This window comes from Macaca mulatta, chromosome 4 (genome assembly GCF_049350105.2).
Source record: "Macaca mulatta isolate MMU2019108-1 chromosome 4, T2T-MMU8v2.0, whole genome shotgun sequence".
In the NCBI taxonomy this organism is placed as follows: domain Eukaryota; kingdom Metazoa; phylum Chordata; class Mammalia; order Primates; family Cercopithecidae; genus Macaca; species Macaca mulatta.
Window position 1 is genome coordinate 102,236,576 of NC_133409.1, and position 13,844 is coordinate 102,250,419.

General features: G+C 36.4%; 1 protein-coding gene across 31 annotated transcripts in view; it reads left to right on the forward strand.

Annotated features, from left to right (window-relative positions):
- SNAP91 (synaptosome associated protein 91) overlaps positions 1-13,844 on the forward strand; it is a 166,195-nt gene that overhangs the window by 116,746 nt on the left and 35,605 nt on the right. For 8 of the 31 annotated variants that reach the window (XM_077998352.1, XM_077998360.1, XM_077998354.1 and 5 more), the window contains 8 exon segments: positions 1,324-1,338; positions 1,484-1,651; positions 8,331-8,438; positions 9,071-9,334; positions 9,553-9,630; positions 9,795-9,866; positions 10,275-10,358; positions 11,390-11,473. The exons of 3 other annotated variants lie outside the window; for them this stretch is intronic. In XM_077998352.1, coding sequence (XP_077854478.1) covers positions 1,324-1,338; positions 1,484-1,651; positions 8,331-8,438; positions 9,071-9,334; positions 9,553-9,630; positions 9,795-9,866; positions 10,275-10,358; positions 11,390-11,473 — 873 coding nt within the window. 31 annotated transcript variants of the gene reach the window in all.

The following is a 13,844-nucleotide window of genomic DNA, read 5'->3' on the forward strand; positions in this document are numbered from 1 at the left end:
AACTGAACAATGAGATCACTTGGACTCGCGAAGGGGAACATCACACAATGGGGCCTATCATGGGGAGGGGGGAGGGGGGAGAGGGGAGGGATTGCATTGGGAGTTATACCTGATGTAAATGACGAGTTGATGGGTGCTGACGAGTTGATGGGTGCAGCACAGCAACATGGCACAAGTATACATATGTAACAAACCTGCACGTTATGCACATGTACCCTAGAACTTAAAGTATAATAATAATAAAAAATAAATAAAATAAAAAATTTTAAGACTTTAAGAAATTGAAATAAACTTCTATAATTTGTCCAGTAGATACCCAGTCATGGTTAAAGGTGATGCTAAATTGTAACAGATATGTGTTCGTTCATTTGACTAAGCAAAAAAAAAAAAATTGTTTTCTCAATCTTGTTTGATAAGATCAAGCCACTTCTATTATTGAAGCATATTTGAATTCTGTATAACTAGGCAGTAAATTATAAACTCTAAAAGTCTATAAGCCTAATTGGATGGTCTCATTTCCAAGGACCATAGCCATTTCAGATGTCTGTAAATTTTTCTTGGAGGTTATCGGTACTATCACACATTTTTATTTCAGGGGACATATTGTAATGATAGCGTTTTCTTCCTGTTGGTGTAAAGCAACCAAATTTTAGCAAATTCATTTTAGTAAATTTAATTTAAATTGTGCATGTAAGATTTGGCATTTCTACAGGCTGGCGATGAACCCAATCGGCTGAAAGAATACAGAGGATTTTTTAAATCCTCATCTTTGGCTCCATAATAGAGTGTTTTATTTTTATTTTTTTCATGGTAAATTCATATTGCAGAAGCACAAATAAGTGTGTGTTGTGTGTCTGTGTATTTTAAACATGGGAAAACAGTTTCTTTTTATATATGCTTAAAGTGAAATTTCTACTTTTTTGAGAAATATGGGATTACTGCCAGAATTTATTAGAATTTAAATTATTTACCAACATGTATTTGAAAACTCATCAATATTATGTGATCGTATGACTTTGATATCTTCATGTATAAGGTTAGCTATAGCACAAGTAGTTTTGTGACCCATTTGCTTGTTAATAAAATCTGGGGTACATGTCTATAGGTGAAACTTGGTCCAGAGGATCTCTAGGTCCCATCTAGCTTGAAAGTTCCATGATAATAGGTAGCATATTTATGTTTTTAATGACAAATGGTGTAAAAGACACATAAAGCTAAGGTTTTTTTAGTTAGTGCCTTATCTGGCTTGGACATTGGTATGGTTGCATGTTTCAACTTTAGCTCTTATTTATTCATATGCTTCCATGCAATGGACATCAATAGACCTTTTGGGAGAGGGTGAGTAAAGCTTTGTTTTTAAACTTTCATTTTGACAGACTCTGTGTGTAACAACTGTCCTCATTTTGATCATTTGGAGTCTGGTATATCTTTTGTCCTCTGCTTTTCTTCTCTCCATTTGCTGTCTGTCTCTGGTGAAATATAGATTCTTTGGCTGCACTTTCCTCTGTTCCCTCTGAAGCACAGATTTCAGATCCATTTGCACCAGAACCTACCCCTCCTACTACAACTGCTGAAATTGCAACTGCCTCAGCTTCTGCCTCCACTACTACAACTGTTACTGCTGTCACTGCTGAAGTGGATCTCTTTGGAGGTTAGTTAGTCTCGCCGCTATTTTCATGTTCCTTTCAGGATTGCTAAAATTACTTGGGAGTTAAGGTCTTTAAATTTTTTTACGTTATGTAACAGCATGTCAGAGTGTTTAGGTACTTTTTCAATGTTTATTCATGTATATTTATCTTCACTTAATTCATCAACTTTCTCTTCACTTAATTTTAATAATTTTATAGCAGAGATTGCAATGTATCTGGCCTATTTGATTTTCAGGTTTTTTAACATTAGAATTCATGTTGCTACCTTCAGAACTCCTGCCTTTATGTTCCTGCTCTCCAGTGTCTGAGTAAAAGTGGTACCAGAGCTCTCTGTCACCTTTAGGTTTATTTAGCTTTTTGGCCAGATTAGAACTAGCCCAGAGAATATTTGGGGAATGTAGGAGGAGCAATACTGGCCTAAGTTATTTCTTAATATTTAGGGCAAAAAATAAGAGTAATTCAGGTTTGGAAGCCTCTGAAGAGAGTTTAGGGATGTGCTTGTTTTTAGAGCTTTAAGCTTGCTCTGTCCAAATAAAAACTTGGATCATCTTTGGTTTTTGGAACTCTGAGAAAACATCTGAAGTAGCACCTGAAAGGCTGATTGAAAACAGATTTAAGTCAGTCTTTGAAATGATTGTCTAAAAATATGCTTTCCATGGAAATGTAAATTCTGACCCACTAAAATATCTTGGACTCTGCCAGTATAATATGCCCGGACCTGAGGAGCCATGTGAAGCTGGTTTATTCATATATGTATCCCCATCTGTGTGGTGCTAATGTCCACACCTAAAGAAGTTCTTACATCAAACACATACATCAAGTGATGTTATAGTCATTATAGTTTTGTATATCTTCATTACCATATAACATCTTTCCCAGGGCATTTTGAGAATATGGTAAAGAAATTGGGGGAAGAAAATGGTGAGAGCAGGAGAGATTTGGCAGGCTTTGGTGTAATCAATATGTACCCCTGGAAAAATACATTTAACACACTGTCACCTACCACTCTGCTACATGCCATGCTCCAGTCTCTAAGGTTGGCCAACATCATCCAAGACAAGGAGCAGTCCACTAGACACATCGTTGTTGCCACTGCTACACAAAAGACATTTTCTGCTGCCTTGCTGTACTGTCATTCCTATTACAGGAGAAATCTGTTTGTAAAAGAGTAGGAGAGAAAGGATTGCAGACCCTTGAGTAAAGAGTCACCCATGGTCTGGCGCAGTGGCTCACATCTGTAATACTAGTACTTTGGGAGGCCAAGATGGAAGAATTGCTTGAGCTCAGGAGTTTGAGACCAACCTGGGCAATATAATGAGACCCTGTCTCTGCAAAATAATTAAAAACTAGCCAGTTGTGGTGGTGCACACCTGTAGTCCCCGCTACTTGGGAGGCTGAGGCAGAAGGATTGCTTGAGCCCAGGAGGTGGAGGTTATGGTGAGCCATGATCATGCCATTGCAATTTACCCTGAGTGACAGAGCAAGGCCCTGTCTCAAAAATAAAATTAAATTAAAAAGAGTCACCCACTATAGAGGGTAGGTTTTCATTTATGCCCCTATATCCTTTGAAACCAAAAATTTTAATTTTAGCTTACATTTATAAAATCAACTTCCTCTTCCTTCCACAAATCTAAATCAGGTGGGAAGTAGAGTTTGTCAAAGTTGTTTAGGCCTGACTTAAGGTAAGCCTCTTGACCTCCTTTGGCCTCAGTTCTCCCATCTATACAATTGGAAACTTGGTCTAGAAGATCTCTAAGGTCCTTCTAGCTTGAAAGTTCCATAATAATAATAGATAATACACTTAATAATAAATGTTTTAATTTAAAATTTATCCTTCCCCCACCTTCTGTTATTGGTGTGGCTATGGGTAGTTTCTCATAGGCTTATCTTAACAGAAAAAAAAATGTTAGGAAAATATGGACAGGATGCATAATAATTTTGTGCTGAAACATTTCTACGCCTTAGCTGTTTAGATTTTTGTTTTCAGTCCACTTATGAGGAGCTGATTACCTCAAAGAAATCAATCAAGTCTATCTTACTTCCTGCATAGCCCTCTAGAATAACAGAGACTAAGATATTTCTTTGAAATATTCTTTGCACCATTATGCTGTTTTTGTTTCATTTGTTTCTGCTTTGACTATATTCATCAAGTAGAAAAACCTGTATGTTTAGAAAATTTTCATGATGGCATTCTTTATAGCTTTAAATATAAGCTTAAAGGAGGAGTACTGCAGAGAATCATGTAACTTACTGCCAAAGAATGAGACTGTTCTTGTGATTTTATCAATATCCTTTCCAGTCATCTAGCTGATAAATGAGTGTACAATGACAATTACATCTGAAAATCACATCATAATTATTCTATTGATCTGTATAATTCTATAAACTGTCTCCTGGCTTCTGATAGCTATAAAATCTCCATCCTTTATGTTCGGGAGTCTATATATGTCATTATCTGTTTTGTGATTTTCAGTGATTTTCTGTAATTTCTTTCATGCCCTTCATTGGTTTTTAAGAAATTATTCAGAGATTTAATTTTTAATAAAAACCTAAGCTAAAATCTCTTTGGCCATTTTGTGTGACCATTTTTTAAATACTTTGTCTCTCTACAATTGACAAGTAGTAGAACTCTAGGATAATCAGAAAAACAGTTATGTTTTGTTTAACACAGCATAACTTTACAACTTTAAAACATGCCTTTTTGAGGTCCTATGCAATATATATAGCAACTAAGTAGATTTCTTTAGAAAGAAAGCTTAATAGATTTTAATTTCAGAAAGATGGCTATTTAGTTTCATCTCTATGAAATATTAAAACTGTTAATGTATTTTAGTACTACATTTAAATTATAAATTTTGAAAATAATAAATTTCTGTTATTTTTTAAAAAGAAATATTCTGATTGATACACAAATAATGTTTTAGTCCTTTCAATGTAAGTAGTTCATGTAAGTCATTAAAAAATTTTTGTCAGTACATTACATTTATTAAATGCTTCATTTTTTAAAGTGAACTTTTAAGAAATGAGATCTTTTTATGATCATGCAGAACAGGATTGCAAGGCAGTGTTATGCTTTAAAAATTTAGCAAAATTTATAAATATTGACAAAAATAAAAGATAAAATCCTTAAAAATAACCTATTTTATATTGATGCAAATTTTACCAACAATAGCACATTGATTTGAAGAACACAGGATTTCTCTAAACACTAGAATGCTAAATTGATGCTAATTCCTCTGCACACCAAGGATACTCTTTCAATCAGCTGTGTCAATTTGTGAGCAAACCTTCATGAGGTTAGTAGTCTGCAAACATTAAACCAGTTGGCTGGAAAACCAAAGAACTTACCTCAAAACCCTGATCACATTGGGTATATGTTGGTCAAAAAACTAAGTTCACCAACCTTCCTTAAAACCAATACTTAAACACTTCCAACTAGATTTCATGTAAGAGCCGTATAACCTGGAACCTTTGGGGACAAAGAGGAACCAGAATGTGACATTTGGGCTGTTGAGAACAATTGGAACCTTTGTGCTGAGTGTGTGATTTAAGATGGCTTCTGTGCCCAAAGTAGATGGGGAGAAAAGGTCAGGCTGGGGGAAACAACAGTTCTCATGAGAGAGGTAGTCACATGATAAAAAGTTTGAGAGGAAAATTCTTTCTTAGAGTGCTAGAAGGGAAAAAAACACTAGTCTGCAGCAGTCAGATCAGTTTATGGGTTAAGGCCTAGACTGAGTCCATAATTGAAGAACAGCGAACAGCAGGAGCATGCATTTCTAGGAAATAGCACTGGTTGAAAAACTGACAGAATGTAGAAATTAACTGCAAATAACATGAAAAAGAGAACTGAACTGGAAATAGCTTTAGTTTACAATACTGGAAAGATAATGCTGCCATTTATAATGAAAAAACTAGATATTAAAAAAAGTTTCATTTGTTTTTTAACAAATTCAAATTCTCTCTCTCACAGTTCTGGTGGCTGACTGAGCTCAGCTGGGCAATTCTCACTCAAGGTCCCTTTTGTGGCTGCAGTCAGACAGTGATTGGGCCTGGTACCATCTGGACACTCATTCATGTCTCCTTTGGGGCTAGGAAGATTCAAACAACTGGGGGTGGGAGCAGCTGCAGCTCCTACCTTTAAGAAAAGTTCTGACAGGTGTAGATGAATTAAGTTGATAATACTTAGTTTCAAGTAACAAGAGAAGCATTAAAAGGAGATATTTTGCTGACAAGGGGATTTTTTAAAACCCTCTTCTAAGGATGTAGCTATAACAATATGGGCTTTATCTCCTTACACATAAGTGATAACCTAAAGGGGTCAGCCCATAAATATCTATTTGATCCCTGGCACTAATGTAACTGATGTTTATTCAATTATAAAGAAGGGAGTAATATAGTAGAATGAGGCATATTTCATAAAAAATGCAGTACAGTGGCTAAACACACAAAGCTCAGTCAGACAGCTCTGAGCCAAATCCTAACTCTGCCATTTTCTTGCTGTGTAACTTTAGTCAAGTCATCAGACTTTTAAAAAATAATAATTTTTAATTGAAAAAGTATATATATATATATATATATATATATAATGTACAACATGATGTTTTGAAGTATGTATACATTGTGGAATGGCTAAGTTGAGCTAATCAACATATATACATTGCCTCACTTATTGTTTGTGATGAGAACACACATGCTTTGAGCTTTGGTTCTGTTATCTACAGAATGGAGACAGAAACTAAATCACAAGATGGCTACAGAAATTAAATTTAATAATGGCAATGTATATGACTGCTATGTGTTTCTACTCTTTGCAGTATCATTGGCCTCGGTTCCAAATTTTATAGGAATGAAAAAAAAGAAAACAACTAACCTGACTCATGGCAAAATATTTACAGCCCTCCCAAAATCTCTTCATACTTCTCTTATATTCTTCTGCCCCACTCTTAGGGGGTGTGTTGCCCTAAGTCCTCAAGTATAGTATCCTTAACATGGCATTTAGAAAGTATGCCTACCTTATCCCTTGATGTATTCTTCTTTCTTTCGTTTTATTAATTTGGCCTCTCAGCTGACCTGACACTCAAAACATATATTTGTGGCCAGGCATAGTGCCCTAGGCCTGTAATCCCAGTACTTGAGGAGGCTGAGGCCAGAGGATCACTTGAGCCTAGTAGTTCAAAGCTATAGTGAGCTATGATAGTGCTGCTGCACTCCAGCCTGGGCAACAGAGCAAGATTCTGTCTCTAATAATAAATAAGTTGAACATATATTTCCTCAGTATAACCAAGAGGAACAATCAGATCAGATTAATCCATAAGATATGAACAACTGATGTCCTGTTGTCCCTTCTAGGGATATTTGTGATTTGGTAAAGGGCCTTTTAACCCAAGTAAGTGTCTAGTTTAATGTTTATTATTCTGCATAAAACTAGAACTCTGCATTACTAGAGAGTGTTTCATACTCCGTTTGGGACATGCCAGGTCAAACTAAGAAACAAGTATCTTGACAGTAGCATGTCCTAGAGCCTAATATACTAAGTAAATCACCAAGGAAGAGCATATACTGTATAGCACTTCCCAAGTATATATGATAAGTTATTTTCATGACTGAAGGAACAGTGTTCCAGGAAACATGGGTAGATATTGCGGAAGACGTATTTGGGGATGGGAAGTTTAGCAGGTAAGTGACAGGTTCTAGGTGGGTGCTGGTCTCACTCTCCAGGGTTTTCTTATCCTAAGCCTGTCATGCTTATCATGGCTTCCTTCCTTCTGTACTTTTGAAACTATAGTATCTCTATGCAAGCTCAAGGACTTTTTACCTTAGCTAACATTGTTTGTTGGTAGAAACACACTGGGAAGCATTTGTACACATCAGCCATTTGTAAATTGGGGATTTATAAATTGCGGCTGCTTGTATGTTAATGATATTCTACTATGAGTAATAATATGCTTATAGTCTTAAAATGTGAAACTCTAGTTTTAATCTGTTGAAAATAGATTATTTTTCGAATAACTAGAAAAATGTAATTGCATTATGGTATCATACCCTATTTTTATCTCTTTATGTCTTTAAAATAAGTTATTGGTTATGTTTGAAAATGCTTTTCAAGGATAGTGAAGATTTAACACTTAGGAATGCTTAGTAAACCTTTCATGTTAACACTGTAATTTTGCCTGTACTAGATTATAAAAAGTCTTAAAACTAGAATTATTTACATTGCCATTGTATATTTAATTTTGTTGGCATTAAAGAAAATATTATGTTTGCTAGAAACTATGAGACAGGGACATTTTAATAACACAGTGAGTCAGTATTACCTGGACATGGAAGTTTAATGTCTTAAATTACATAATAAAAATATATTTTTTTTAATTTTTACATCCATTTCTAATGATACATAAAACATGCTTCTCAGAGCCCTTATACAATGAGAATCTCATTACCTTTTGGATCCTATTAGACCTCAGCAGTATCAACACTATATCACTTGCATGTTAACTAACATGAAGGTGTGCAAAGAATAATTGTTTTGTGACCACAAACAGTGCATGAGCCATAAAAATGTGTTTTTAAAAATTCATGTTGTATAAGGGAGCCTTCTTCACAATTTAACTTAGTTCTTTTACTATATTTTCTTCTCTTTTTATTCTTTTAATTTCTATTGTTTTAAAAACTGCACCCAAGATGCCTTTGCAGCTTCTCCTGGGGAGGCCCCTGCAGCATCCGAAGGGGCCGCCGCACCAGCTACCCCAACCCCTGTAGCAGCAGCACTTGATGCATGTTCAGGAAATGGTGGGTTTAAAGTCATTAGCCAGTCTGTTATTTTTCTGTCCTAATGTAAAACCCCCATAGTTAGAAGTGGCCATATGTTTTTCTAATTTTATTTTCTTCTGAGTGTAAAGTGTCATTCATCATAACTGAATAAATAATGCCAGCATTTAAAACATTAAGACAATGAAGTCCATACTTATCAAAATTGACAATTTCTTAAGATTGACAATTTTTGTCAGTGCAAGTATGCTGTCTTAATGTTTTTTTTTTCTAATGCTATATTGTACTCTTTTGTAACATTGAGTTCAAATATATTGGCATGTTTTAATGATTTTCAAAGCTACCAGATTGACCAAATTAAGTGAAGATTTGAAGGATAGCAATCTCTGATCCTAGACTGTAGGTTAATCTTACAGCACTTTGCAAAGTGCTTTAGTTTGCTAACTTGTGGTACCTACTAAGTTTCCCCTTTACTTTAGAAAAACATCCTAATCACTAACCCCTGCCAATAGGATAGTAGTTAAATCCAAGGAGCCTCACACCTAGCTAGTGTGTAAATATCTGTGTAGGGTGTCTCTTGCCATAGTTATGACGCTGTCTCTTGTCTCTTTCCTTACTGATGCTGTGTGTGTCTCCACTTTCCTTTCCAAAAGACCCCTTTGCCCCGTCTGAAGGTAGTGCAGAGGCTGCACCTGAGCTGGACCTCTTTGCAATGAAGCCACCTGAGACCAGTGTTCCTGTAGTTACCCCTACAGCTAGCACAGCCCCTCCGGTTCCCGCAACTGCTCCTTCTCCTGCTCCTGCCGTTGCAGCTGCTGCTGCTGCCACTACTGCTGCCACCGCCGCTGCCACCACCACTACCACCACCTCCGCTGCCACCGCCACCACTGCTCCTCCTGCTCTAGATATCTTTGGTGGTAATTTTTTGTTATTGTTGTCGACTTCTTTCCGTCTAGTGGATTGAATTCTGGTCCTTGAGATGTACTGCATGAAGACTGTTTAATTAAATGGTTCTCTAGAAACCATTTGCTGCTTAATTCAGAGTTCTGCAAAGTGCTAATTCAGGACTAGAAAGTGATGCTGTGTCAGGCTTATTGTTCAAGTTGAGTAAAGGCATGTGTGTTCTTGGTCTTAGATTTATTTGAGTCCGCTCCTGAAGTTGCTGCAGCGCCTAAGCCAGATGCTGCTCCTAGCATAGACCTGTTTGGTACAGGTAAAACCAAAGCAACCCTTTTTTTTCACTTTAGTTTCTTAGATGTTTTCCTGATTAAGCTCTTAGTACTCACCTGTGATAATGCATTTGTTAGATTTTTTACTTTGATTTCAGCTTTCTACTACTTACCTCTGCTTGGTTTTGGTTTGTTTCACTTTTGGAAGATGCTTTCTCCTCTCCACCACAAGGGGCCTCTCCTGTGCCTGAGAGTTCTCTCACTGCTGACCTCTTATCCGGTGAGTGCTTTGCCAAGGTCAGGCCTTCAGAGATGTCTTGTGGGAGTAATGCATGGAGAGAAGGATATGACATGAGGGTTTTTCTTGAGTTCTTTTAAATTTAAAATTTATTGGAAAAGAAAAACTCACTCTTGGTACCATCATCAACTGATGAGGGTTAATATTTCAAATCTAAGGCTAGTGAAAATTTTATTCACACTGAAACTTCTGACCTCAAGGAGTCAAATTTTATTTTGTTCTGGAGAGTGTGTATTTTAAAATCCGTTTGCTTTTCCTTAACTGTTAAGATTGTCTACAGTCTTTCTGCCTGGAGTGAACCATGAAATCCCAAGATGCCATTTGTCAAGGCTCATGGTTTTCTTTTCCCTTGGGTGACATGCACTTTTTCCTGTCTGTGCCTCACTGCAGTGGATGCATTTGCAGCACCATCTCCTGCAACCACTGCCTCGCCAGCAAAGGTGGATTCTTCAGGTGTCATAGACCTTTTTGGGGGTGCGTATTTCTCCTCCATCAACACTTAGGAATCTTTTTTTCTTCAGAATAATTTTTAGATCTATTTTATTATATTTTATCATTTTTTCTTTAGGCTATATAAACTTCTATCTCTTAAATGTAAACTTAAGTTTTTAAGATCATTTTCATTTCTTTGCCATCATCATCTTCATCCTCATCATTACATCATAATTTTCAGTACATGACCTAACAAAACACATAATTTTTCACTTGATGTTTTCAACTTTTTGTTCATCCTAATGTAGAATTACCTGACTGGAATTTCCTTCTACTGTTCTTCTTTGGTGATCCTGATCTGTTGGCTAAATCAACATCTCTAAGTTCCTAAAAGCCAAATAAACATGACCTATTAATAAATAATTTAGAAATTAAAACAAGCCAGTTAAAACTGAATATATTTCCCTCTGCCTTTATGCGTTATCTGAGGGCAGAAAGATGTACTGAATTAACTCTTGAACTTAAATACCATCCTTAGAAAGCTTAACCCATGTTGAGTACCTCCTGTACATTAAAGCATCGTGGACATTCCATGATGGGTACATGAGGAATACAAAGATGTTACAGTGTCTGATATTTGGGAGCTCAAGACTTGTGTCAAATAAACACTAAACCTTGACATGTAGGTACAAATAATATTGCTGCTCCTTGAATTAAGTCTATTAATTTTTTAAACATTTAATATAATTTTAAATTGAAAAATTCTGTTTTAATACCTTTAGGTAAAAAGTTTAAAACCTTGCTTCTGTTTTGACAGATGACAGGGTTTGGTCCAAAAATTTTATTCTTAAAAAAAAAAAAAAAGAATTCCCTTTACTTGTTAATATTTTAGAACTCTTTTTGAGAGAATACCTCTGTGGGAGCATAATTCAATTCATGTGATCATTTCACACACCCACAAAAGACAAGCACACTGTACACTGTCATGTCACTGCATTTCTCTACATAATACTTAAATTCTTTACTGTACTTACTTTTTACGCTTTCTTACTTTTCTGCTGCACAATGGATAGATGCGTTTGGAAGTAGTGCTTCTGAACCCCAACCTGCATCTCAGGCTGCTTCTAGTTCATCAGCATCGGCAGACCTACTAGCTGGTAATTCAATTAAAATGGTATTTTGTAGAAATTAAATTTGGATATATTTTTATAAGTAACAATTATAAAAATTACATAAATTACAGGGTGCATGTTTTCTTTTTCTTTCAAGACATGAAATTGAGGGAGGGGGCAAAGGATTGAAAAACTGAATATTGGGTACTATGCTTATTACTTGGGTGACAGGATCAATCATACTCCGAACTTCAGCATCACGTAATACATCCATGTAACAAATTTGTACTTGCCCCCCCAAATCTGAAACAAAATTGAAATTATTTTTTAAAAATAATTTTAAAAGACATGAAATTGAAAATTAAGTCATTGTACAATAGAAGTTTGATTAATTCTCAGGGTTTTATGAAATTAGTCTTAAAATTGCAGCTGTATACAAGCCACTTTTGTGGCTTCTTGGATGCTCCAAATCTGCCTTAGTTTCAGTCAACATGTTTCCTTTAGATTATTTAAAAGGTAATATGCTTATGTAACAATTTTTGTCTTGGAATGTCTATGCCCATATTTTTTTAAAGGAATTTGTGGGGAAATGTACCATGATGTTTGAAAATAGGTTTCATAATTTATGAATCACTCCACGAGAAACTGTTATAGACTCCTACCATTGGGTCAAAAGTGCTATTACATAGACCACCTTTTTTTTTTTTTTTTTTTTTTTTAACAAGCTGATCATTTTTCTATGTGAAAGCACATGGGGTGATCTCAGTTCAACAGGGTCATAGTGTGAAATAGATTGGTACAGTTTGCCTAGGATTACTGCTTGTGGCCCAGGTAGTATATATATGATAAAAGGAAACAGTTCAAGGACTCAAAAATGGTAAAAGCCAAGTATCGGTCTTCCTTGGGAGCAAGACAAAGTTGTGCTTAGTGATAGCCTTGACCTAGAAATTATTATTTTCATAAGCAAAGCATTATGAAAGACCAGTTGCAAGACCACAGTAGTAAGTTTAAGTTCAGATTATTAGTCAAACTCACAAGACATTGTTGGCTTATCTTACTCTGATTTTACTTAGAAGAGTACGTAACAGGAAGCACAACAGTAGTATCACAGAGCACTCATTCACTCAGATGCAGATTCTGAGGTCCCTCCACAGTCACCAAAAGGGATGAATTTTGGTCCTAAGGTTGACAAGGGACTGACAAGAGCATAGGTCACATCACCACTGGGAAGCTGCCATGCATGTCTGAAGTCTTACATCTTAAATACTGTGCTAGTGCTAGCCATGTAGACCTTGATAGAGCATATGAATAGTTCCCTTTTTTAGTATGGATATAGCCCATAAAATTACAAGTTATACAATAAACAGTCCTGGCACCAGGTGCAGCAAGCTAAGGAACATTTATTCTTGGATTAGTAGTGAGTAATGGCAGATCCTAAAGGATCCTCATCAGCCTTCAGAGTTGTAAGAAGTTTGAGTTGAGGTCAAATCTTTCCTCAGGAAGCTGAAGCAGGTAGTCATAGCCCAGCTGTTAGCCTTTCCTTCCATGGGTAATTCAGACTGGCTATTTAACAGTCTTTCCCAGGGGCAATAGTTCTCTAGTGTCTTTCCCATCCTTTCCAGACTACCTTGATCAAACATGACAGTTTTGTGTGCTGAAACCACTCATACCAGTGACTACCACTAGGTATTTTCCTTAACATTGAAGAACCAGGGACCCACCATGATATTGCTGAGAACTTTGGAAGTTGCAGAGATAATAAGAGGCAGTATACTTAACACAAACCACAGCTGGTTACTTGGTGAAATAAACCACTCGTTTGCCTGGCTTTTCTCCAGGCCTAGATATTCTTATATAAGCTTCAAATTGGCTACAGAAACTTTCAAACTCTTACTAAACCACTAAACTTCATACACATTTTGGGGGTTCAGCAATAAGATTTTAATATGCCACAGAAATAGCATAGTTTTCATAGCTATTTGAGGGATCATGACCTTGTTAACTTTAAAATGAGATTAGCGATTACAAACATTTCGCTTTGAAGTTATAGTTAAGGTTAAAACGGCCCATAAAATCAAATGCTCTGGCCTTTCACAGAAACCTGTGAATTCTTTCTTTCTCTCCTGGGTAACCCATCCCCTGCCACAGATCTCAAATGGGGATTTGAAGCCTACCAGACAGGAGCCTGGCAGAGCGGTCAGCCACTGTTGACCATCTCCAGTGCTGCACAGCCGCACTGTCTACTCCAGGGTCCTCCTGCATTGTGGCCTCTCTATGCCCTCCAAGGCTAGAACCTGAGATATTGTGTTTCCAAAAGAGCCCAGGACACTAGAAACTTGAGCTGAAAGGCCAAAGCCTGTGGGAAAAAGGAGTGTTCCCATTCAATTCCAAGTCAGAGGTCAGTAACAGAGCCAAG